Raw genomic sequence first — 27,399 nt, forward strand, 5'->3', positions numbered from 1 at the left:
CGCGCAGTCGTCCCGATGCGCCCGAGCCGCCGGCTGCCAGCGCTCTCACTTTACACGCTCGCATACGCTTCATCCCCCTCCATCGCCCGCCAGCCCCCTCCCCCTCCTCCCTCCCAGTGATGCCAGGGAGCCCCTCCCCCCCGTCGCTAGCGCCATGAAAAGCTTTTCCCTTAGGAGGCTAAACCCGAAAGGGGGTAAAGGAGAGATAGGAAGCAGGAGATAAAAAGAGCGGGAAAAGGACTGGAGTGTCAGAATGACGAGCATCCTGGTGGTCTGCTTTAATAGTTACAGCAAAATGGAAAATCCGATACCAGCACTACTTTGGTCATGGCACTTTTTATAATTTGCCCCTCTTAAGTTTTATTATTTATCAACTCTCTCCAGACAAAATTGTGATGGCAGTCCTGGGCGGTATTACGTAATGTGTCATGTGACCATACAGGTGATATCTATTCATCGTGTGGGATGTGAGGTTCTTAAAATTCACGCATTTTCAAAAATAATAATAATAATAATAAAGTGACAAATTAAGACTTCTGACACATTTACTTCCAATTTCACCTATTTAAACTACTCCAACTTCAAACTGTTCCGCTCAATTCCATTCCCCAAATGACTGAATTTTGCAAATAAAAGTTTGTTGAGGCCAACGTTAAGCCCTTGTCGCGTTATGTACCGTCAGGCCCAATTTTTTCTGTGACATCTTTCTCCTCGATCTGGCACAGTCTCTGTCGGGATGTCGAGAGGGAATGCGAGGGGAAAAAGTTGGGGGCATACGGCAGTGAGGAATGAGGCCGACATGGAAAATGGATTTGGGAGCGGGGATGATCCTATCTTAGCTGATTTAAAGTGCCCTGGTGTCCACTATGTGAACATCGCCAGCGGGGAAAAGCAACGTGGGGGTGAAAAAGCTCCGAAGAGGATGGAGAACGCTGCTGCGGCGCTGATAAGCGGCGTCCCCCGCTCTACTTCTTAAACCTCAGAGGCTGCTGGCTTTCAGCCCGCCTTGCTTTGGCAAGGCCAATGAATTTCACGGCTCCCCGCACCCTCCCAACCGTTCAGGCTTACCGTAAACAGGCTTAAACTAACGAGTCCGCCGCCATCAGCATTTGGAAGCCGTCGAGATAAATGACAACCACGTTCAAAGACAAACCTGCGTCGTCCTCCTTGGAGCTGACGGAGCCCGCCGTACTGCTCGTGCCGTCCTCGTCCTCGTCCTCGTCCTCGTGGGCCTCCCCGTTCTGGAAGGGTTCCCCGTCCGAGTTGCCGGAGATGTGACGCTCATCCTGGATTTCGGAGGACGTCTCGGAACTTTGTTCCTCTTGCCCTGGTGTCTCCTCGTCCGTCTTTTCTTGTTTGCGTTCTTGCGATTGGGACACTCCGTCCGCGTCTTCGCACGGAGACGGGATCACTTCCTGGACTGGCTGCGGGCTCAGCGGCAGGACAAAAGAGAATTTGGGTTTCTTGGCAATGACGGGGGGCTTCTGTTTGACAGGGGAGCTGCTGTCGCTCGGCAGTGCTTTCTGCCCCTCTTCTCTTCCGTTGAGAACGACGCAGGTGTGCTCCTCGGGATATCCGTTGACGACGGGACCGTCAGGTGTGTCGTGTTCAAAACCGCACTCCAAAGACAGCTCCTCTAGGAGCTTTGACACCGGCGACGGAGCAAAATCGTCCGTCTTATCCGAGGAGCGGTTCATCCGGCTGGGCTGCTTCTGGGAAGGAGGCTCCTCCGAGTCCAGGTTGCGCTCCGTCTCCTGTCCCGTCCGCCGGACCGAGCGCAGCCGAACGCTCCGCAGGGCAAACGGCGTGATGAGGGGCATGGGCGACTTTGTGGGGCTGTTCGGAACCACGGCTTTCGGCGGCGCCGTTACGTGTGACGTGGAGGAAGAGACGGAGATGGACGCAGGCAGCGGAGGAGGCGGCGGAGGCGCCGTCACGGGCACAGGAGGTGCCGGCGGAGGACTAAAGCTCCCGTTAAGGGACACACTGGGGTGGAACAAGGTTTCGGGCGAGGGCGGCGGGGGGAACTCCGGGGACGCGGAGCAACCCGGGGGCGGGCTCAGCGTTTGCGGCGTGTCGGGCGACAGGGGATACACATTCACGCTGGCTGGCAGAGAGGCAGGGAACGGCGGCGGTGGGCTTAGTGGGGTGGTAGGAGCCGAGGACGAGGTCAGGGGTAGGGGCGGCGGGGCGGGAGGCCCGCAGCTCTTGAGGGAGTCTGAGGTATTGGACGAGAGGGAGGTGGAGGAAGACGACATGGAAACTGATGAGAGCAGAGAGGATTTCCTCTCAGGGACTTTGGGCCTGGGGCGGCTGCCCGAGGGGGACATGGACCTGATCCCGGAAGGGACTGGAGTTCCAGCGGTGGGGGTGTTGGACTGGCTGGAGTAGCCACTGGAGGGCGAAGTCAGTCTGTGCACTCGCTCCGGGGACGATGTTTTGGCTTTGGCCGCGACATTTTCCTCCTGAACGGGAGTCGTCGGGCTCTCGTTGCTAAGGCGCACGCCGCTTGCGTTTCGCTCCTCTCCTGGCTGGGCTCCGGTTGACATGCCGTCTGCGGTATGAGCCACGGGGGTCTGCGCGCTCTGGTCGGCGTGGTTGCGAGGGTACTCCATGTAGTAGCCCCAAGAGTCGGCGTAGTCGGATCGTAAGCTGCTGGTATCGCTGTGAGTGGGGGTCACGTGGCAAAGCGAGTAGGCGTTGGACACGCCGTTTGCGCTGGCGGCCAGTGACGTCGCCGAGCTCTCGGCGCTGACGCTACTCTGACTGCGCGGGCGCAGCACCCAAGGGTCTTCGTAGTCGCTGCTGGGACTGTGCGAGGGCGACGACGGGGAGGCGCCCTTGCCTTTGCCGGGCCTCAGCCCCAGCTGGAGGCTCTGCTGCAGGGTGGCGATCAGACTCTCGTTGAGCGGGCCGTTGTTTGACTCGCTCGCGCCGCTGATGGCGCTAACGCCTCCAAGGGGCTTCTTGGCACCAGGCTTCCTTCTTAGGGAGTCGGTGCGAGCCGGGGGCGGCGGCGGCTTCTTGGATTTACGCAGCGAAATGCTGCGAGACAGGGAGCGGTCGGCGTACAAGCTCCCGTACTCGTCTTGCGCGGCCATCTGGCGACACTCGTACATGCTGTGTCTGGTTGCCTGGCCGGCCGCCGCCCCGCCGCCGTGGCTGCGTGAGCGCAGACCCGAGTCCAGGTGCATGGAGGTGTAGTAGCCGTCGTTGTCTTGGGAGTAGAGCGAGCTGGAATCGGTGGTGGTCCGGGATGACGCCTCCAAGCTGGTGTACAGCTGGTTGATGGGAGTGGAGGAGCTGGAGGTCAGAGTCCGGCGCGGGGCCGCCACGTTTTCCGGCGTGTCGTAGATCCACCGATCCTCTGCCTGACACGACGGCGGCGCGGGCGCCGAGGTGCCGTGACCGCGCGCGCCGTTGTCCGAGTGCCCCGACGCGCTGGCCCGACTGCCCTCAAGTGGCTCGTGCGCGGGCGTGGAAGTGGCCAACGCCGGACAAGTGGAGCTGTGGGCGAAAGCGGGGACGAGCGGGTCCGCGCGGGAGGCCAGGCTAAGAGGCCGAGCCGTCGGGTAGGCGGAGGTCTGAGCGTGGGAATGCGGTCCCGGGGCGGTGAGAGCGACGACTTCGGATGAATTGGACAGCGTGGCATTGGGGATGAGCGACATGGAATAGGTGGCATGCGGCGACACGACACAGGCCGGAGCGCCGGCCCACTCGCTGGAGCGCGTCCGCTTCACCTCCTGCGACCTGGGCCTGGGCAGCGTGCCCGCCGCCCTCGGGGCGTTCCTCATGTGCACCGCCGTGTCGTCCACCTGGAGCTTTCCGATGTGCCTCGGCGGAGCGCCGCGATCTTCCGCCTTGATCGGGGTGCTGCTGTAGATGGGGTCTGCGCTGAGGGACACCCTGGCGCCTTGGCGGGGCAGACTGTTGAATCGCAGCGGGTCCCCGCTCCGCTGACGGGGCAGCATGAGGACGCCAGAGCTGTCACTGCTGCAGATGGATATGCTTCCGGTGGAGGAGGAAGTGGAAATGCCGGCCATCTGGGCGGCGATTCCCTGTCCTCTCTGCGCGCGGATTCTTCTCATGGACGGCGGGACGACCTTCACTTCCTCTGTCTGGCAGCTGGAATCTCGGGTGTGGGAGCGCCGGAGCGCCGAGTTGACGCTCCCAACCCGGCCCAGTGTTGGGTACTGTCCTGGGATGAACATGGAATGCGGTCGTAGCTCTCCCCCGCGTCCTTTCGCAGCTGTCGGGAGAAGAAAATAACACATAATACATAATGCAGTGACCCTCCTTTAGTAGTAACGCAATAGTTGTAAATACACGAAATACACTTTTTAAAAACATTGTAAATTGATTTGAACAGAATGATGTAAAATACAAATGTGCTCTCTGTTGTGAACACCACTAGATGGCAGTAAAGCCTAAGGCATGGCATTATACACTTCTATCAGGTGGAAAATTTTTATGTCCACAAATCTGTTATTTTTACGCATCATTAAGCAATTTAACTAACTGTCTTCTACGCTTGTCAAGAATTGTTGAAAAACGGTCACTTTTTTCACTCTGCGGGAGCTGTGCGGAAACTTGCCACCTCAAGATTTTGATTTTTTTTTTTTTAAAGACCATAACATGTGAAAATCTTTGTTAGACACATTTAAGTAAGCCTGTTTTAGTAAGAATGGATCGCTGTCATGATTCAGTGCAGAAGAAACGGGTCAGCCACGAAGGTAAGTGCGTGCTGATTCATTTCCGCCGATTGAACTGCTTAGTCGGCTCGTCGTTTTATTCATTGCATCACTCGTGGCTGTAAGACCTTTAAGGGAGTTCGCAAAGGTGATGTCACAACACGATAGCAATGTAAGGTAGCACACAAACTTGAAAGATGCAGTGTTTGGCAACTCAAGCAAGATGATGATTTTAAGAATTGGAGATGCTAGAAAACTGAAATGACACTTAATAACTGCATTCTAAGCAATATTACCGGTAACTTTTTCAGTACTTTACACTATGTTAACGTACATCATGCAAATGACGAGATATACGTAGCAGGAGACTTAAGTCGATATATTGTATATATTTGATCAAATACGTTTGAAAAAATCAGCTGTAGCGAGGCTGCAGTCGGTAAGAATAGCTGAGAGAAACACTGTATTCGTGCCCGGTAGCTAATTAATTAGATTTACTGCAAATTCTCATGTGTTAATGACTTCTGCTTTTGCTTGTTAAGCAGGAAAGGATATGAGAAGAGACAGGGGGGGCGGCTTAATAAGTTTAGCCTTCATCTATTAGTCAACAAACAGTCCCGCGGGGTTCCGGGCCGTCAGCATGCATCTACAGGTACATGCGTACACACCACTTAGGTGGTCATGCGTGGAGCACAACATGCAGGCTTGTACAACAGACACGCAAGAAATACAACATTTTTTTTTTTTTTTTTTTTTTTTTCCTTTGGGACAATGGGGGAGGAGGAGGTGATACTCGCCTTCCACGAAACGCATGAAGCGCAACGCAACGCCGGCTCACTAAAAGCCGGAGTGACGCTTCGGACATCGCTGCAGCTGCTGTGTTAGATTAAACTGCAGCACAGCGAGAGAGAGAGAGAGAGAGAGAGAGAGAGAGAGAGAGAGAGAGAGAGAGAGAGAGAGAGATGGGGGGGGGGCTGGGGGCTGGGACGAAGCGACGGGACAATTACCGGCGGCAGTCAGAGGCTAACAAGACTTGTGTGCCCGTCGGCCACCAGGATGCTATTACAAAAGGAATTACTTTCCTCTTGAGCGCTACGGAGCGGCCTACTGCTCACGCAGAGGGGGGCATAAATAATCATTAAGCATGCGCCATTTAGACGCACGGGGGGAGCCTGTAAAATCTTTATTTGGGAGGATTACTTGAGCAAATAAAACTGCTTAAGTACAAATATGACACAGTGTGTCCCATTAGACATCCTCTGATGCTGTGTAACGCATACATGTAAAAAGGTTATTATAGTCATATATTAAATTTAAAAAAAAAAGAGTGAAATAATACAAACTAGACTTGAACGAACGAACGGTTAGCTGAAATAAAATTAAAAACCAGAGTTCTAAAATGTTTTAAAAGCCAAATAGCTGAAACTACATTGCCTGTTGTTTGTCTCTGTACCAAAATAAAATCAAACCGTTTGTGTTCAAATATCGGATTCCTTAAAGCGTAATAGTGGCAACAACATAGATGCTATTGCATTCCCCATTGCGTGTTAGCATTATTCAAGCAGACTTTAAAGCAAACTTACGGAGTAATTGTTTAGTGTCTAGTTTGTCCTAAAAGTTGTTCAACAAAACAATCAAATGCAGCCTTAATATTTCAAAGAAGAAAAAGTAGAGCAAATGAAGATAAAGGGATTGGATGCGGAAAAACAGAGGACACTGAAATAGCCAATGAGAAAGCGCCAGGACTCAATCCAACACTTTTTTTGAGGAGGGGGGATGTGCAGTTGACATCCGCATACAGCAGAGGGCAGCATTGACACAGTGAAGCGTACCTAGCTCCAGGTCGACGTTGTCGGGCAGCCCCGATAAGGTCTTTCTGCGTTTGACCTTCTTGGGCCGGCGGGACACCGTGTCCGTGCCAACCAGGGAGCGCCGGACACTCGCCTGCCGGTCAAACACGGCGCCTGGGAGGGAGGCGGGAGGCCGGGCCGGAAACACGCGCACACACAGGCAAGACAAGACAAGTGGCAAACGGTTAAGTGAGGGGACATGCAGGGGACAAAAGTGTGTTTATCTTCAAGCAAACGTGCGTGCGTGCGTGAGTGACTGGTGTAAAAAAAAAAAAAAAAAAAAAAAAAAAAAAAAAGCATTTTCTCACTTCTCTTGTGGCGCAAATAAGACAAATTGTGGAGGTGATTTGTAGATGCCACAAGAGGACCAGGAGAAGATGTCGTTTTTTGTGTGGGACACAGAACAAACGAACAGTTGGTGTTTCATGTTAACAGTAAACATAAGAAAACATGCACAGGAAAGACACTAACAGGCCGAATGCTTTGTTATATGTTATAAAAAAGGGGGAATGACCACACATTTGTTAGTATTTTTTAAAATATTATTTTATTAAGTAATACTAAGTAATATTATTTTATTTGGTAAATATTATTAATATTTTTGTAACGATTTTTTTTAAAAACTTATCAAATTTTAACCAGAGATAGCTTTAGGTGTACCTAAAGATATTTTAGACGCCGATTTAAAAAATGTTTTTACTTTTTTTCAAGCACATCAGGTTTTTGACATTTTCTTTTTTGCTTTGAAGTTTTACCTACAAAAGCTTGCGCAGTATGGATTTTATTATTCGTTGTGTTTTACAGTTATGATGTTTCAGAAAAAAAAAACACCTGTTGCAGAACCGAACCATTCATTCATAAATGTTACAAAACATATTCCCTATTATATTATTGTTATTATTATTATGACGTTGATGTGCCAGAGAAAAAAAACAATGGTAGATTTGGAATCAGCGCAAAAAAATTATCTAGAAAAGTTGCATCTCTGAATAAAAAAAATTGTAAATTTGCTGAGCAGGGTTAGTTGGCAGGTTAATTGTATTTCAGAAGTACTTTAACATTGTTTTATCATTTTTGCAAATATTTGTAAAAGATTTATTTTACAAGCATTTCTTACTACAATTTTATTATTTGCATTTTCATATTTTTTATGCATCATCATTTACATTTGTTCCAAGTATTATATAATACATTTCTATAAGATTTAAAAATATGCTTTTATTAAGGTTATTTCTTAACATATTTTTACTTTATTTTAAGCTTTTTTTTATCTTAACACAAATTTGTATTTTTTAACCATTTTTTAATACAGTATTTTGTACATATTTTTTCATTATTTGATTATTGATCATTATTATTGTCATTATCATTTTATACATATATATATTTTTTTAGTGGACAGATGTCTGCATTAAGTAGATGTCACCCAGCATAAATGCTGAATCAGTCGATTTAAGTGTCTCAATACCTTTGTCCATGTATTGACCGGCGCAAGAATCCGACGCCGTTTCCCAAACAGCGTGTTATCGTTCACGCACACACGCGCACTCCAACCCTTGCGTCCCCAGTCCCGCCGTACCTGTGACGTTGATGGCGACGATGTCGGTGGGCACGGCCTGCGCCGTCTGCCTCATCCTCTCCTCCGGGGTGGGCAGCGTGGGGCTTTTGGGCCCGTCGGCCTCCGACGCGTCGCCCTTGTCGCTGGGCGTCTGCGGCCTCACGGACAGCTGCGACTGATCGTCCTCCGCCGACGACGCCAGCGACTGACGGGCGGAGACGGCAAACGAACACGTGAACGGGAAGCTGAACTCACTCACATCCGTAGGTTGTTTGCATTTGAAAAAATGTCTCCACATATTGTAAAATCATCTCTGATATTGCCAACTGTGGACGGAACAAAAAACACTGAATAGATGATTTTTGGGGCGGGATGAATGGTGGGTTGATTCCAGGAGAGTTACAAGTATCCTTTTTGTATGGTGTCCACTAACAACAACAAAAAATATTTATATGAAATGAAAGCATTCCCCTTAATCTCCAGTTCAAGGTGGGAGGCTTCTCTCCATCACAGTGCACGCTGTCCTCCATGTTTTGGTCGTCGTTAAATGAATCCTGCCTCATATCCAGTTTGTTTCAACCCATAAATCCACCGCGTCTGTCCGTAACGCCGCCATCCAAACTCCATCACACTTTGCAAGTATCTCCACGCATGAGAGCGAGTAGTGGTGCTCGTACATGCATGCTTGGATGGGAAATGGACGCAAAAGGGTGAGGAGCGGGGGAAACATTTTTGGGTTCGGGTGCGTCAACGCCGGTTGCGGGACTCTCATTTGGAAGCGGCTGTCAGCTAACGTTAGCTTCATGTTGACGGCGCAAAGCGGAGGAGAGGGATGGCGGGGGTGGTGTGGGGGGGAGTGCTAACGAGAGTCGGGGAGGGGGGGCGACTATGAAGGTCAAGAGTGCAAAATGAAAAGAACAAATGGAGGGGAGGAACAAAATATGTCGTGGTGATGATGAGAGTGGAGAGTCTTTGCAAATTAAATCAATATTTTGTTGACGTTTGTTAGTAAGCAGGGCTTGTCGCTGTCTGGGGAAAAGTATTGATCAATAAAAAAGAAAGATTTCAGTGGTTAGTATGCCTGCCTCACAGTTCAGAGGTTCTGGGTTTGAATCTCATGTTCCAAAGACAGACATCAAATCAAATGACTGAAGAGTTGGTTGTCTATTCTGCATGAACCCCAGCGAGCAGCCCAAGGCGGGTGTTCCAGTTGCGGCCACTAGAGGGCAGGCAAACGCTCTTTTCCAGAGTCTCCATTGCACTTAATCAGCACGGGCGGACATCTAAATCGACTGACGTGGACATTCACCTTCTTTTCATCATCGTCGTCGTCGTCGTCCTCGTGCAGGCTGCTGCCGGGAGTGTCGGAGAAGATGGGCCCCTGCGAGTAGTACTGCGAGCTGCGGAAGCCATCTTTCCTCAACTTGTCACAGTCTGCACGACACACACAAGGGAGAAGGCACAAACATTTGACTCGGTGATCATGTCAAACATTTTAGTCTGATGTGTTCCTATTCAACTACAACAGCAAAAATGGAGCCCTAATACTTTTTTATGTGGATAAATAAATAACTTGATATCAATGCGATACGATCACATTGAGCCTGTTTATTTTCCCACATATATTTTACTAGAAAATTAATAATAATAATAATAATAATAATAACGTCTTTGGGTATGTTTATGTGTTTTCGTCATGTGCATGTCGGATGCTCACACATCCTCTCATCACCACCTGCTGCCACCGGGTGGCACGTGTGTGTGCGTGTGTGTGTAAAATGGGAGCAGACAGTAGATGTGTCCTTAACTAGAAGCCTGTCATACGGTCTCATTTCCTCTGAGGCTTTTTTGTCTCGCTTTGCCAACTCACTGTACCTAAGTGCCGTTCAGCTACACTACTGCTCAATGAAAAGTTCCCGTAGCGTATAGCGGTGTATACTGCTTGACTGATTTGAGTGGTTTACGTGGGTGGAAGGTACACACGCAAGGTACACCGGTGATGGTTAAAAATGCTCAGAGTTTGGAGGGTGTCGACGCTTGATGATTTCTATTTTAGGGCTTGTGATTGATGGGCCAAAGTTTCAAATCCACTTGTACAAGATTCCTCCCCCCCGTATGAATGACCTCGATATGGAATCGGACAAAGTCCACCTGGCAACTTCAGTGGTATTCCGTAATGGCGCGACGCGGGTGCGACCTTACCCGATACTGTTCTACGGAAAGCACTTGTCATGCACACGTGCTTTATGCGTGCCCTACAGTAGATACATCAATAATTCATCAACTCGTCACAGGCGATAGGGAGCACGCCAACGAGGTCGGCAAGATGCTCAGCGCTCACCACTGTAGTCGATATGAGCCATGCATTGCGCAACAGCTGTTGTGGCTTCACGCATTCAGATAATCACAAGCCGGTCAAGCCAAGTTGTGGTGGTGGCCCTGCATATGCATGACGTCAAACTATTACTAATAATAATTGTGATGACCGTATTGATGAACATTTTTGCCATAATGGTGCAGCCCTAATCGAAACCCAGTGATTTGATTATCTGTTGCAACTCATATTTGTGCAAAGACTCTCTAAACGAGGGTGTGTTTGTTTGTTTGCATGCTCCACCCTGGACTTCCTGGGAGTGTCCACACACACACATCCCAGGTGCTGTCATGTGACACCTGTTGCCTTTCAGCGAGGACCCCTGCCGCTGGGTGGCGGTGACATTGCGAGGGAGGAGGAGGGGGGGGGGGGGGTTTCTCAGTTCATTACAAATCCCAGGTGGCCTTCTCGTACGCGTCAATATTGCAAAGGCCCTCCACAATGTGTGTGCGCGTCACTGTCAGCATCATCTTACATCTTGGTGACGCCGGCGTTTGTTTGAAAAGAGGGCTGGGAAGAGCTCGGCGTCTGATTAGAGGGGAAAGGATCTCACGCCTTTGTGTTGTACGCCAAACACGCCGCACAACACAAATTGCGCAATTTTGTCACGCTGCTGTCGACAAACACGCCGTGCGTGCGCGCGCAGAACGATAAACGGCTGCGTTAAGTGTGAGGGTGCGTGTAGATTTTGGCGCGCGTGGTTGCTTTGGAGTAAATCACGAGTAGCTGCAACAAGTCAAATCAATTGCGCTCAATATGGAACATCATTAAAAAAAAAAAAAAAAAAGATTATAAACATCCATAAAAATAATGCATGTTTTCTTACATTTACTTTGAGATGAATCGCTTATCAAAATAGGTCAAATCATTTAAAGTCGGCATTGATAAACTTTGTCGGCTGTTACCTCGCAGGGCGCTCTTCAGGTTGACTTTGGCCTGGCGGTGGAGATCCTCCACGCAGGGCGGCCTGCTGCCCGGCAGGAAGACGTTCTCCTGCTGGTGCCACGGCGCCGTGTAGTGGACCGTCCACTTGCTCTCCTCGTCCAGATTAGACACGGCTGTCGGGACAAAACGCAGCGCCGTGAGAAACCCGGCTACAAAAACAGCAGTCGGCCATCGCGGACGTGAACGTTCCCTTTTTCCGGAGGAAGGCGTGTTTGTTACCGGCAAGGGAGGAAGGGGAGAGTGACACTTATGGGAGACGTCACACCCTCTGACTGAGCGGCTGATTGCAAAGGAGTTCCTCAAACTGGTTCATCCAGTTTTGATATTCAACACAAACACCCGAAAAAATGCTCCATGAATAACAGCAGTCAGAACCACAACTGCTTGGCCTGTTGGTCGCCCGTTCCGAGTCAACACCTACCAAGTGAGCGTATCCAAGCCAAAGTGGGCGATCCCGGGTGCAGGATTAACTCCATTTGGGGAACGCAAGGCAAAGCCGGACCACTTGGTCTGTGCGTCTTCTTCTGAGCTAAACAACTGCTGTGTGTGTGTGTGTGTGTGACACAACAAAAGTGTGCTTGAGGATCCGGCCAGGAAGGGGAAGGGCCAGGAGTGTGTGTGGCCGAGCTTTTTCACAGGTGCTAACGAGGCCTGCTAGGATGCGGACTGCGTGTGTGTGTGTGTGTGTCGGGGGAGGCAGGAAGGCGGAGGCCTATACGACTGCAAATTGGTCATCAAAGTGGGAGCGCTTTGATGCTCAGCCTTTTCTTTGCTTTATGTTTAGCTTGACAGTTGAATTCCTTTTTTGAAGACTTGTTCGCGATCTGTTCCAGCCAACGTTGACTCACAAAGCGCATCTGTCAGCATCACATGTTATGATAGATAAATGCTGATGCAGAACCTCTCCACTTGCTGCACACGGCACAGCATGACAGTGGCGGTCCAAATAGGTTGGGTGGGCGAGTCCCCCCCAACGGAAGGCCGAAATGATGTTGGTGGAGTGCTCCAGGTGACCCTCCCCCAGCGGGCCCCAGTCCCCCCCAAAGGCACACACACTCACACGCCGCCCAAGACATGCGGAGCGTCGGCACAAAGCCCGTATTGTGTCTGCGTCAGACCTTTGAGCGGCACAATACGCACCGCAGCCAGCCTCTGCAGGACGGCGGCGCGAGGGAAGCCGCTTTCAGCAACACGTCTGCTCATCCTGATAGTCGTCCGCATTCCAATTAAAAAAAAAAAAAAAAAACTAATAACGAAACGAGAACTCATTCATATGCAATCACTTAATGGTACCATGAACAATGAATGATTTTTCCAACTTTATCCAGCTGTACCTTTAAACATTGCACGGGACACAAAGCTTACCTCCCACGGCGCTTGTATCATTATTTATTTTATTTTTTTGAACTGACAAAAGTGAACCATTAACGACAAGGTGCTGAGCAAAGTGCAGGCTGGGGCGGCATGTGAGCTAATAATCGACAACATGGCTTGGGGGCTATAAATAGGCCTCAGATTAAACCCGCCACGAGCGGCTCGGATCTCGTTTGCGCAGCCACACGTGCTCCGGAGGCCATCAAGTGTCCGCTTCACACCGCTCACTCTCTTCTCGCTTGCTTCACTCCGACATCAATCCTAATTATCATCATCATTAACGCACACTAAAAGTTGTTGAAAGTGTTGGCCGCGTGTTACCTGCTAACAAGGTGTTGCTGTGAAAATTCAAATGTTGCTTCACTTTTAATGCTGAAGCTGCCTTAAATTTCGTAGTGGTCCGAGAACACAGAAATGTCACAACCCAAATACTACGAGAATGAAATTGTACAGTTGTGATGGGGGGAGGAACATTTTTGCTATGAAATTAGGCTGTCCAAGAACAGGATTTTGATCGAGTTTGGATAAAAACAAAACAAAACGATAACGGATCACCAACCCGATCAGAAGATGGACCAATTTACCCAATTTATTAAGACAACTTATCTATTTACTATAGTCGGATTGGAGTCTCAATAGGTCCTGCCTATGAACAGCTAAAATGTGTGTATCATCATTGACAACCATTGAAATGCACCGGGAAAAATTATTAACAATTAAAATATGAAAATTCGTGCAAAAACGCTGATAAATATTCACTACACGGAAAATGGGGATGAGAAGGCACTACGATAGAAAAATTATACCATAACGAGGATAAAATCCCAGTTACGAGAATGAAGTCATACTATTACGCAAAAACGTGGTCATGCTCCAGCAAAAAATAAATATCTCAAGAAAAGAATGGCGTAACACCAGTAAACTAAAGCTGCAACATGACAAGAATTAAGTTTGAATATAAGAAAAACAAGTTAATGCCACTCAGAATAAAGTTGCAATATTGCCTGAGAAAAAAAAAAGTCACATTCGAAAAGTATCCATGTTACCTTTCCTTTTGAAGTACTTAATGAGCGACTTGAGCGAGGTCCCGATGAACACCATGACTCCACAATTGGGGATAAAATCCAAGGCAATAAGAAAAGACGCAAGCTCAGCGCTCACATTATCGCTCAGTGCCAGCGTCCACTGTGCTGACAATCCCGCTCCAACCTTCCATCTCGCTCGCTCTCTCTCTCCCGCCCCCCTCCTTTTGCGCAGCCGCCATCGCCAGCATCACTCCACCCCGAGGCGGTCCGGTCCTCGGGGATACACACACACACGGTGGTGGGAGGGGTGTGGGACGGGCCCCTCTGTTCTGCTAATGTGTTTTGGTTACCAAGGAGTCCGAGCAGCAAGTCCCTTCAGTCCCGCTCCGTTCGTCCGCCGCCATGTCGTATTTGGAGCCTTATCATTTCACGCACTCGTCAATGCATCGAAATAACCTGGCAGCCAGGTCAAATGGAAAGCTGTGTATTACCTTCAGCGATGTATTTCAAGTTCTTATTCTTATCATGATGATTGTGAATATTTATGATGATGATGATGATGATGATTTTCAATTGTCCCTGAGAGCCTTTCAAGCAATTCTAAAAACGGATACAACCTCAGAGGAACTGTGACTACAATAGCTCTATGGTTTTTATCTTTGATAAAAACGACTAATGAGGGACTAAACAACCTTAACCTGCTCCTTGCAACTTTTTAGTGGGTCTACTCATGACGGACGTGCCTCCCAAATTTCACGTTTCAGGGGCAGAATTGTTTTCTGATGGAAAAATTAAATGGTCACTTCAAAGCAAAATGGCCAACTTTCTGTGTCTTTTCATGCTTGGGTTCTTGAGGCGTTTTTTGTGGGGCTACTCATGCTAGACATGCCTACCAAATTTCATGCTACTCAGTGAAACGGGCTGAATTTGCACCTGAAAAATTGCCAAAATGACCGTGAAATGATTGCGCCAAACCAAAGTGGCAGACTTCCTGTGTCTTTTTTGTACTTGGGTTCTTGAAACCTTTTTGTGGGTGTGCTCATGAAAGACATGCTAACCAAATTTCACGGTGCTTAGTGGAACAAGCTTCGGGGGCTGAATTTTCAATGGAACATTTCTAAAATAACACCAAATTGACTGTTTCAAACCAAAATGGCCGACTTACGGTGTCTTTCTGGGCATGGGTTCTTGAGAATTTTTAGGTGGGTGTACTCGTGGTAAACATGCCTACCAAATTTCATGTTGCTATTTAGGATGGGGGTGAGTTTTCCCCAAAACCGTAGGGGTTGCAATTAAGCGTCAACGTCCTCAAAATGGTGATTTGGCTTAAGAATCGTATTTCATGCTCGCCACTTGTTTGTGGGAGCCACATGAATCTAGATCACATGCAAGCCTCCTATTGTAAAACCTCCACGGCCCCTCCTTCTGCCAGCGTATTTCTTTTCAAGCCAAATGGTAGGAGACTGTTGTCCGGGGGGAGGAAGGGGGATCGGGGCAGGGCTGGGCTAGCGCAACAAGAGCTTGAATGGGTCTGCAAATGATCCTTGAAGTTGTGGCCGTCCGCTCCCCCTCCCCCTACCTTTGAACATTTCACCCTTTCAGCGCACAGAACACTTTTGGACGATTGTTTACCAGCATTTCGAAGGACTCGATTGACTCTAAACTAGTTATGTTTGATAGCACATTTATTTCAGACCGATACCAGTACGAGTATGTCTCCGACCGCCGCAGTGTAGCGCCAACTACTGGCAAGAAGCCATTACTCAATGTCAGATTTTTTTCAGCTATCAGAGGCTGGTATCGGCAGCCTTCGTGAGTATCCGATATCTTGAAACATGACATGCAAGTTCCTCAAGTAATACATCCAAATATTAGGTCTGGCCTTCCATGCTGAGGTACAACAAATCCTGTGGCGTGTGTTTTGGTTGGCTGGCTTGTGCATGGCACGTGTACAGTATTAGGAGCAGTCATTAGAGAGCCTATTGTTCACTCTCACTCGTACACGCACACACACGAGCACACTCATATACAAAGACACAGACAGGTCAACCACTTCACACATCGAAAAAGAGCCCCAAATGTAGGCCACCTCCAGGATTACACGCATGTGCCCGTTCAGCCGACACCTCCAACGATGTCAGGCCTTGTCTACACGTAGCCGGGTTTTTTTAACAACCGTATATCCTACCCCCACCTGCGTTGGAATACACATAAAAAAAAACGCATCCACACGAAACCGCGTTTTGGCAGTAGTTAGCCAAATACTGTCCATTCAGAAGGAACTTCCGTCCTTTGACGTCACTTCTACGAAACCAAAAACACGGCGCCAAACGCGTTCGGGAGGACCGACAATAGGACAGAATTGCTTTTAAAGCTTTCAAAGAGAAACAGTGGTTGGTTGCGGACAAATAAGTAAGCAAAAAGCGCCTCGAGAATGGCTATAACCAACGCAGCGCCGCAGGAATCCATGTTGACTCGCATGAAAGCACAAGTCACGCAAGTGACGTCAGAGCATTTTTGTCGCATAGTGACGACGTAAATCTCCGGGTATGACTGTCCACAGCCAAACGCGGATTCGGAGGTATCCGCAAATCCCCACTGAGGCCGGAGTTTTGCATTTTCACAGAAAAAACTCCGGGGACGTGTGGATGATAAGGCTAACTGCAGCATGAATTATTGATCATGACTGTTGGAACAGTCGCGGACTAGCCCACGGCGCGACATCCTCATTTTATCTTTAGGTGAACCAACATCTGACGGAGAAGCAAAATGGAGGGCTGACGTGAATCATTGAAAGATTTTGCAGCGCTATACGCTGTGATGATGACTTCAAGGCGACCGAATTTGTCTTGCGAGGCCAGATCAATCCGCAAAGTGTCAAGTGACTGGCTTTGATTTTTCTAATTGGATTGAAGCGGACCGAGCTAAGCCGAGCCCCTAAAAACCGCTCAACTGGACCATGTTAAAGATTCCCCGCTCGTCCTTGCACCAAATCTTCGAGTTCTTCCTCAGACGTTATGTGCATTGGATGTATTGATTTTCTGCTCTCCGATTCCCCCCTGCAATTTGTGTTTTTGTTTTATTTGTGGCTTGTCTGGTTCCGGCACTTTTCCAGTCTGCCGGGCGGAGATAAGCCGGTGCTGGAAAGCGTCAGGTACTTTGTCAGGCACGTGCGGACACTTTGCATGTCCGTATGTTTCAAAGTCGTTCAAAGCAATCACGTGATGGTGTTGAAAGAGATGTTTTAGTGCTTTCAAGTGCTTTTCAATGGCCAAATTATAGTAGGTGTGCAGGAAGAGTAACAATGAGACATTTTTTTGTGAGGTGGGTGGGGAACTCTATCTCAAAAAATTACCGAGTATTGGACATTAGGGAACACTCAAAATACTCAAACTGGCACTCCTAGCTTTCCAAAAAATTAGAAGAAGATGATGAGATAAAGAAGAGAAGGCCCCCATGCAGCAGTAACAGTAACTTGTCCTACAGATCAGAGAGATTATAGGCCTGTGAAATTCTGCTGTAAGCTCTGTTTACACGTGCTGCTGTTCTTGCAGTTTGAAGATCCCAGCCCTCAAATTAGGGAGCTATTTGTATTTGGTAATGTGCTCATATGCCAAAAGGCACTCGCCTATTCGCAACACCCTAGCTTCACTGGCAAATACAGTATGGAGGCACGAAATGAAGCCCTTTATAAAAAAAAAAAAAAAATACATTTATTATTTAGAAGGGGCAGCAGTAACTCTCTCATCCCGCCGCTGACCGTCTTCTATGCCTACACGATGATTGAAAGCAAAGCGAGGGGGGGAGGGGCAGGGGGAACCCGATCGCTTTGGTCTCGTATGATGAATAATCTATTGGCAAAGGGGGGGGGGGGGGTGCTGTTGCTGGGCGAACTGGAGGCTGATTGCTTGTTGAATCAGCTTGTAAGACCAATCGTAGCCCCGGCACGAATTAACAACAGTCGTGATGCGTGACGTCAGCGAAGGTTGCCGTACTCCAAAGATTTGGGGAGTTTCAATGTCTGTATGTTCACTTTGTGCCTTGCGAAAGTTGACCTGAGTCCTGAATAAACAGCCACTCTCACCCAAGCACATCAGACACACAGAAGGCCAACAAGTGACGGCGGGCGAGGCTGAGTCAACAATGCGTAATGACGCTGTTAATGATTCTAACATGGGGTAAAGTTCCCGGCCATTGCAAATGACTGCGAAACTCACAGCCCCGCCCCTTTCCCATCCACCATCCTCCTCCTCGGAGTGACCTTATACTGACACCCAAAAAGTCTCCCGCTGTGTGAGCGGGCAGACCTTGTGTCTGTAACACACTGTTGGTGTCTGGTGTGTGCTTCAGAAACAAGCACACAGGGAGCATTTTCACGCCTCAAAGGTGCTGCTCCAGCTAACTAAATCAACTCTCACCCCCCGCCCCCCCCCCCTCCCGCCCCGCGGGATGAGGGACAATGCGGCAGATTGTATCGAGAGCAAACTCGGAAAGGACAAAAAGAAAAAAGACGGGCTGCAAAATGGTGACTTTGATGTGGGGCAAGCCGTTTTTTGCTGAGCGGCCGTGCGAGGCCGGGCTGAAATAAAGAGGATAAAGACTTGAAGCCAGACAAGTGCAGGGAGGGAAGGATGCCGGACAGGTGGGAGACAGATAGTGTGTCTGTGTCTGTGTGCAAGGTGAGGCGCCATCACGGCAGACATGCCCACAAAGACTCTCAAAGGCGCAGAGGAGTTGGCGGTCACGCCTAATTGTCTTTGCCCCGGCGTCCGTCAAGGGAGCCGCTTGGAAATTGAAGCTTCCCGACAGTCAGCCCTCCTGTTACGTTCCTTTATTACACCAAAAATGTTCACGTGACCTGCTGCATGGCAAACCACCCAAAATGCGTGACCGTATTATGCTGCCGCCCTGGTGGCCATTTCAAGCACACCAGAAGGAGCCACAAAGAATTAGTTGGCATGTTTAATTCTTTACATTCAATTAAATGGAGATATGTTATGTTTTGTGTGCTATCTTCTTCTTCCCCAAGTCTTTTTCTTCAATTTTCATGAGACTGTTTTATCTCCTGTGATTGTGAATTTACTACTGCGTTCGCCAACGGCACGTTCCATCTGACGTACAAAATTTGGGTTACCCCTCGTACAGCAAATATTCAAAAGCAAGCGAGAAGCAGCTCGGATTGTCTGGAAGGTGCATGAGCGCCAAACGCTCGCTCGCCAGGGCAACGTTTACCGCTTGGTCCCCATTAAAACTGTCAACAGCTGTTGACAGCGCACGTTTTATGAGCGGTCTCATTTGTTTGCCCCGTCTCGCAGCGCTTAGCGAGCTTTGTGTGCAGAGTGGATTGGTCGCTAGCCGCCCGTTGCCCTCCCTGGCAACGCAGTTTTAAATCCTAAACCAAGACACCCCGGACAACGCTCACGCATGCTGCCCCTATTGTGTCGATGGCATCAGACGACCGAACAAAACTTTGAGCTTTAAACCAGGGATGTCCGATAAGACTTTTTTTTCCAGACCGACACCAGTACGAGTATTCACTCTTTGAGTACTCGCTGATACCTCGAGTACTTTTGATATACCAAAACTCATTGTGAACATAGATCTTTCTTTCTTGCCTTAAGTATCGGTGGCTGGTATCGGCAGCCTCCGCGAGGACCAAAATCATTAAAATAAGGCTGCTATCGGCGCTCCGGTATCCCTACTTCCAAATGAACTACAAGAAAAGGTGAATTTGAACATCCACAATACAATAAAGACAAAGTTAGTGCCTTGCATGAGGTCATTTCCATGCAGCCGTGCTGTCTGTACTAATATTGACTCAAAGACCTTCTTACATCCAGACATCGATATCCACTTAGAGGCATACTCAGTGTGCGCGCGTTTGTGTGTGTCGCTGATATATTGATGATCGTAAAGTGGGCCACCACTCCACTTTTCTTGCGCGTGTGTACACGTTATTGTTCCCGGGCGAGGGTGCGCCTGCAGCTGTTTCTACAGGAACAACTGAGTTAATCACGCACAACACTCTCGCTCTTTAGGTGCATGCAAAGCCCTCGACACACGGGCATATACATCTCGACCTACATAACACACACAAAACAGTGGCTTCAAACTAAAATGGCCGACTTCCTGTTCAATTTTGTGCATGGGTCCTTGAGGAGTTTCTGTGCGTCCTGCTGTGATTCGACGTGTCCGTCCAATTTCGGCACATTTTTGTCACTTTCCAAGGGGACACAGCTGAGTGAGTTTTGGGGCTGGTCAGGACCCCCTGAAAAGGTGACAAAGTTTTTCAGAAGGCTACTTATAAACAATTCCAAGAGCAACAGTGAGCTCCATTCGAGGGGGTCTTTCGACAGAAGCCCGGTGACACACTGAGCTCATTTAGGTTAAGTGCCTCAAGAAGCTCAAGGGCACATCGCAACAAGCCACCTGGGGCTAGCTAGCCTCCATCACAGTTAAATGGGGGGTGGGCGCGGGGTTATCAATAGGAAGTGGGTTAAATCCCCACGCAACAACAACGTGCGTGTACGTGCGTTCATCTGCACTTCCTCCAATCTGACAAGCTAATTGACACTGTCGCATTTGACCTACTTTCTGCTTTTACACCTCATTTCTCAGTGGGTCACTCCCACAAATGGTGGGTGGGAGGCTGCAATACTGGAGCACCCAATCAGTAATTCACATGACTAATTGAGCGACCACCACTAATTCCGAGGAAGTGGACTAGACGTTCAGGCTAGGGGCGCTGGTTGGGTCGCAAGTTCTGGTGGACGCCATCGATCGGTGTCATCAGTCCACAACGCATGACTGCACGTGTCTTTGCTCATTTGGCTTAATTCTCCTGCCTGTTGGATCACAAACACTCTGAGTGACTTTTTTTTTTTTGAATGGAACAACTGAAATAAATGAACTTTCATGGAATATCCAAATTTATTCAAAAGCACCCGTGTGTCACTTTTTAATTGGAAATTGTTTGATATTCATCGTTAGGGCAGCCATTGAAGCTGGTGTGTCGGGCGTAATATCAAATACAAACAATGATGTGTGGACGAATCTGCACATGTATGCGCTCAAAGAAGGTTCCCATCGTGCTAATCCTTGCCTAGGGAAAAGGAGGAGACCCCCAAAATCCATTTACCCCCCTCCCTTCCTCAGCTTCATTCTTTCATAAATCACTCCCACCTTCCCTGTGCCTGTCCATCTCACATCCCCCGTCCCTTTCTATCGCGCAGCAATGCAATAATGGAGATATTTTTAATGAGTCTCCAGGGAGACAAGCAGGGCAAATTTAAGGCCTGAAATTCCTAAATGAAATTCCCAGTGACACCTCGTGTGTGTTTTTGTCTCCGGTAAAGCTGCGTCTGCTTTGTCATTGAAAGCTAATTAGCATAATCCCATCAGCATGTTAATAAATTGTGACGCCAAGATTTATTTGTGTCTGTTTTAAAATTAAATAAGGGCAGCTGTTGCTCGCCTGTGTTGTAACGCCACCTTGTGGTGAAAAAGAGCAGACGCTGACCTCAAATCAAACACATGACAACAACGTGAGTTTCTCCTAGTTTCAAGACTTTCCTCTGTCCTGTTTACTATTGGCAAAGACGTTGCCATAGAGAAGATTACTCATCAATGACAGAAATGTTGGAGAGTCTCTTTCCACCCGCTCCCTTGTTCCTTTGATAATCACTCTCTACGGGGGGAACATGAGCTTTCTTGAGCTTTTTTTTTTTTTTTTTTTTTTTTAAGGCTTTGCTTGGCTCTCTTCAGGCTTAATGGAACCTCCAGCTGATTGGGATCCTTGAGGAGTACTCGGGCTAAGCGAAGGCAGGATGGGGGAAGTTCCGAGTCTGGGGCACAAGGTGGAACGAGAGCTTTGATGAGCGGTCTCTGATGAATGACAATACAGTTCCCCGGCTTTACTTTATATTCAACATTGGTTCCAACTATCATGCAATTAAATGTTTGTCACCGAGATTTCCTTCCAAACTAACAAGCACACCTCAGTATTAATTGGGGATACAAAACCAGGTTTTAGGGTAATCACATTTGTATGCAAGGATTTATACATCTCGTCGACATCAACTAGAGACTTTGTGTGTCCAAATATGGTCCGTTTCATATTTTCACAAATCGATAATGCTGGTCTGTCCCCCACATTATTTTTATGCATGGTTAACAAATTTTAAGTGTTGGAAATATCTTGAGAACAAATCCGCTGGCTCTCTTGAGCGCTCAACTGTCTGTGAAGCCAACCCGTGAGAGTCGTGCGGTATCATATCTCCTCAAGACTAAACGTTTGGAAAATAATTAGCTTAGGTATGTAAAAGAGATAAGTCTCTTTTACAAAAAAAATGGATCAATGTAATGCATTGGTGCAGAAGGAACTGGTCAGCCACGAAGCTAAGTGGGAGCAGATTCATTTCTGATTGTCAGCACGATTCTCTGGTTAGTTTTGTGCTAAACGCGCGATTCTGTTCCCAGCTTCATGTTAATTACTTGCATTGTCCTACATCATGTTTATCATCTCTCTTTTGGGATGTTCGCCTGTCGCTAATGAATAACTTTATAAAAATGTCTTTACTTGACTTGCATCTGTATATATTTCCCTCAAGAAGTTGTCTGCATTTTAAGTCTTCTGTTTTTTACAGTTTAAGACGACAACCAGTGCGCACGCTAGGAGTCTCCAGATGTCAACTGGAACAGAAAAAAACTGAGTGTACCTTTCAGGGTTTCATTATAATAAGACCGAATCAGGACTGAGTCGATTATGAGCCTGTTATTTGTGATTCATGTGATGATCAAGCTGTTAGTTACTGCACACGAAACTGGCTGTGATAGCCCCTTACACCTGATCCCTCGCATCCAAACACAAAGAACATCCAGCTGAGGCCCGATACACTCAATTAGTAGCATCACTGTCAATAATGATACAACACCTGCAAAAAAATAAGTCGTACAACACGAGCTGTAGCAAACTGAATGGCTGACGATAAAAGCGAGAGGACTTTACAGAGTTAGCGCTGCAGCTTGAGAAAAATATAGAACGAGACAGCGAGATTAACGTTATTAGTCACGTACGGTGAAGCACGCGGGCATATGTTTCAGACCCACGAGCGATAGATAGATGTTCCCTTACTGCTTCCTGTTCACAACGCTATATCTCTTCCATTAGTCCTCAGTGCTGCCTGACTTGTTGCGACACAAATTAGTGACAATCCAGACAAACGTCTCTCACTTGAAATTTTTCCTAGCGCCTCGCAACGACAACAGTCGCTACATAACAGCACATCTAGCAGAGGGGTGGGCAACCTGCAAAATTGTCAGCCCATCATGCAAAATCTGAAACCTCAGAGGACCTGCAGAGTATCCACCAAACTAGATTACTGCCCGGTATTTGTCAATGGCACCTTGATTTGGTTTAGTGTGATGGAGCAGTTGCGCCTGTTTAGTCGCTAACCATCCATTAAGCCTCTAACAAGATCAGAGAGACGCCCCTGTGCCTGTCCGTTAGTGGCACAGTTGGCAATTAAGCACTAAAAAAACCTTCAGCTCCTCTCTGTTCTGTCCAAACGCACTTGACGGCGGAGAGCGTTCAGACATTGTTTTAATGAAAAGGTGCGAGTTAAGAAAGGAAAAGAGAATAATGCCGACCACGTTGCTATGACAGAACACACAATTTTACAGTTGAATGATTCTCACTTCAACCTCCGACCCCCCATTTTACAAACTGACGGTGGAATCTCCTCATTATGCTGTGTCATGCACCCTTCTCCATTGTTCCACCAACCGACTATTTGGGGGGGGGGGGGTCTGTGGTTGAATACTTATTTTTAGTGAGCCACTGCGGGAAGGCAGCTGAATAATTACACTGGGTGCGAGTAACGTGAAATCCCTGACTGAATGATTTTGAGGAATGGGATAAAAAACTTTTTTGTTAGTGTCACAAGACAAAGAGCTTTTGTGGATTGTCCTTCCAATTGCAAATGAAGGATTAGGCAAGTTCCTGTACTAGTTAAGAAAATCCTGCAGAGAAAGACTAGATGGGATGAAAATCGACCCAATGAGATTTCTATACCATCTTTCACAGAGATCCTGGAAAAACCAACAATCAGCTTTTTTTCTACACAAAACCCAGTGAACTTCGGTTATGTCATCACAAACCCATGATATGATATTACACGATATTTATCTAAAGATTTTGCTGACCAAATTTTGTATTTTTGATCAATAGGGACCAAAGCACAACTCCAACCCCCAAATTCTATAATCCCATCTGATTTTGAATGCACCCTATCCATTCCATTTGTTCTCATCTAGTTACTCTGTGAGGTCCCTCAGGTGCTCAACCCCTGGGAGCTATTGGCAGTGATTGGTCGATAGCTCAACCTGACGTCCCTCGAAAGGATTAAGAGGAAAGAAGGGGGTGGGTCTGGTCCAACACCTGCTCCACCCTTTAAACTGACTGTCACAGTTCATACCCACGGCAGCAGAGCCGTAAAAGTTATGCGTTAAATAAAAGGATATCAGGAGCATATCTCTTGTGTTTTTGTCTGTGGAAATCCATCTGTTCAACGGGGCGTGAGCACAAAGTGCCTGTGACGCCTGATTCCACCTAAAGAGCTGGGACAATACTGTACTCATGGCAGCGGCATCTTGAGCTGTCACTACACGTTAGCCAAAGCGGGCGTGAGGATGGAGCGTGCCCGTGTGAGTGTTCTGTCATGCTAAATGCACAGGAAGAAAGAATTGTCTTTTAGACTTTACCAAGTAGTCTACAGCAAAAGGAGGGGTAAACTGAAAGCTAGGTCAGAAAGATAAGTTACAGATGTAAAACGTAGGGTGCGTGATAGCTCCTTGATGGAATTGCGGAGGTGAAAGTGGGGCAGCACTGTGACCTGGATGTGTCACCCCTCAACCTCCTTTCAGACCAGAACCATCACCTCCAGCTGTAAGCTTTTGTCTCTGGTTCCCAAGAGGTGCCCCCTCTGGAGAGCATCCGCAGAGATATGGCTTGACTGAAGTATCGTGTGCATACAGTACCTAACACTGGCCATAGAAACACTATCAGAACATCCTCTAATATTATGTTGAATTGACAACAGTCTACATTGTGCATGAGCACCGGCCACCAGGATCTTCTACTTCATTCTTGAGGACTGACGCCAACAATGCCACACCAAAGACCATTGGTGTCAGAGGTCACAAAGCCAATCTGAATTGACGCCACTCAACGCACTGCATGAGACAGAAGGCATGGATCATTAGGCTACCATGGGGATGGAAATCACCTAATGGGAAGAGACAAACACTGGCTTGGGGAAGAGCTCAAGCCACTTCGGCACTGTGACACACCGTGTAATTAATAAATGCTAGAACAACACCTCAGGTGACTTCAGTACACCCAGCCAGGACAAATACTACACCATCACTGCAGTAAACACAAAGGTCAGGCTAATGGAGACTGCCACCCACGAAATCTAGTCACAGAAAATCTATAATCACTGGTCTTTTCAGGTTAAATGTCTACTGTAACCGTCAAAAGTCTGGACGATAAAGACACACAATCGCTATACTCAGTCATTCCTGTTGTAAACACGAAATGTCAGGCTAATAGAGACTGCTACCTGTGTAATACTGTCTCGAAGATGTTCAAAGAACTCTATAATTCAGGTTAAATGTCTCCTGGAACTAACGTCCAAAGTCTGGACGATAACGACACACAGCAGTTATACTCAATCATTCCTGTAGTAAACACAAATTTCAGGCTAATAACGACTGCTACCCTGGGTAATCCCGCCGCAAAAGAAGAACTCTATAATTCAGGTTAAATGTCTACTGGAACGATCAACAAAAGTCTGGACGATAAAGAAGCACAGTATCCAAACTCAACAAGTTTGCCTCTTTGTACTGTACCTTTGTCATCACTGAAGGTTTGAGTCTTCCCTGACGGGCTTTTAACAAGGGGTCCAAGCAGAGGTTTAGGTGTCCAGAGAGAGTCCTGTTTTTGGTGGACTTTGGACACGGAGAGCAGACGTTTGCGTAGGCAGCCCTCATTCTCGGGTGGCCGGGTGCTGGGGAAGGCCTCCGACTGGATGCGGTTCCCCATCTTGTTGGCAGGCTGGAAAGAGAATGGCGCTTGCCTCTCGCCAGGGGGGTCCTCATAGCAGGCCCTGTGCCAGCAGCTGACCACCGGCGCCGAAGAGAGGCAGTGCACATATGTGATCATCCCCAGCTAAGACCTTAACACCAACCAGTCACCCACCTCCCTTGGGCTATGCAGACCCCCAACTCCTCCCTCTCTCTCTCCCACTCAATCTGGAGGCTCCACTTGAGGTGGTGGCTATGAGCGTGGTGGTTGGTAGTTTTTGTAACCCGCCGGGGACCCCAATGCCCCCTTAACTTGGACTCCTCCTCTCTCTCCTCCTACAGTTTTTGTCCTTCCGTTCCCGCTCTCAGGGGATCCTATTGATTTGCATTGATTTGCTTGACAAAGGAGGCCTGTGCGCAGAGTTGGATTACAAGATTGAATTTCCACAACAAATGTTCACCACAATTATTTTAGCAGTAAGATATCATAAAATCCTGGCGGGCTCTTGAGATCGTGGACTCTCAAAAATCACCACAAAAATCCAGACAACGAAAAGATCCAAAAATGAGGTTGAGAGCAAAACAATTACTTCATGTTTAAAGACAAACTTTAAACTGACTAGAACGCATCATGCACAATTGATTTAAAACAATGTTCACAAGAAGTCCGGAGAGCCATGCATCAGTGCCTCCAAGCAAGGCAAGTTTGAAGCAAGTCAGCAGTCCTCTACGTCTGTCAATTTAAGAATGAACTTCGTCATAGTCCAGAACCTTACATCCCCACCCCGCCTCTCCCCGATTCCTCTGATTCTCAACACCGCACATCTAATCTGTAAACCCAGATTATCCAGCCTCGTCTCCACTAGAACACACTCAACACAGATGGACACCATACTGGTGGTAATTAGCTACCGCCTCAAAACTGGGTTACCATTTGTTTGTCAGATGGTACACAAATGATGTAAACTGGTGTGTCACCTATCTCCTGCATGTGAATTGCTGTTGTTACTAAATACATACGCACACCCAGATGATGTCACATACAAAATAATGGCTGTTAGTGGACAAAACAACCAGGTATGGCAAGCATTAAGTAGTGTAATTGTAGCTGTGTGAGTCACAGATGGGTGGCGTGAATTAATACCTGACACCTTAGCAAGGGCAGATGCACACGCATTAGATTAAAACAGAATAGATCACCATCAGACCGTGACCGCCGCTGGCATCAACCGTGATAGGTGAGGATGAGGGCAGCTGGTTAGTGGGGTCTAATTCTGGGATTATAAAACAATGCTTCACGGGGCGGGTAAGTCTCCCTCTAGTGGTGGTAACAAATCAGAAATGCAGAAGTAAATCATTGAAACGAAGCATCTTTGCTCATTTCCAAAACAAGTCGGCATAGGTCCGATTGTTGGCAGCCTCTGAAAGATAATCCTGAGCGAGTATCCTGTGGTGTGGGGTGTGTTAAGTGATCTTTCCTGGGCCAACAACTGTAAAT

General features: G+C 47.8%; 1 protein-coding gene across 7 annotated transcripts in view; it reads right to left on the minus strand.

The window, feature by feature from the left end:
- nhsl1b (NHS-like 1b) overlaps positions 1-27,399 on the minus strand; it is a 70,706-nt gene that overhangs the window by 5,184 nt on the left and 38,123 nt on the right. For 3 of the 7 annotated variants that reach the window (XM_086018292.1, XM_086018293.1, XM_086018298.1), the window contains exons 2-6: positions 11,379-11,531; positions 9,409-9,533; positions 8,121-8,304; positions 6,524-6,655; positions 1,154-4,249 (exon numbers count right to left, since the gene is read on the minus strand). In XM_086018292.1, the coding sequence (XP_085874418.1) occupies positions 1,154-4,249; positions 6,524-6,655; positions 8,121-8,304; positions 9,409-9,533; positions 11,379-11,531 (3,690 nt within the window). Of the gene's footprint in view, positions 1-1,153; positions 4,250-6,523; positions 6,656-8,120; positions 8,305-9,408; positions 9,534-11,378; positions 11,532-11,839; positions 12,023-13,838; positions 14,084-25,727; positions 26,627-27,399 lie in introns of those variants that run through there. The other 4 variants (XM_086018291.1, XM_086018295.1, XM_086018297.1 and 1 more) reach the window with 4 other exon arrangements.

Source organism: Filicampus tigris, chromosome 20 (genome assembly GCF_054856515.1).
Source record: "Filicampus tigris isolate MCC_2025a chromosome 20, RoL_Ftig_1.0, whole genome shotgun sequence".
Classification (NCBI taxonomy): Eukaryota; Metazoa; Chordata; class Actinopteri; order Syngnathiformes; family Syngnathidae; genus Filicampus; species Filicampus tigris.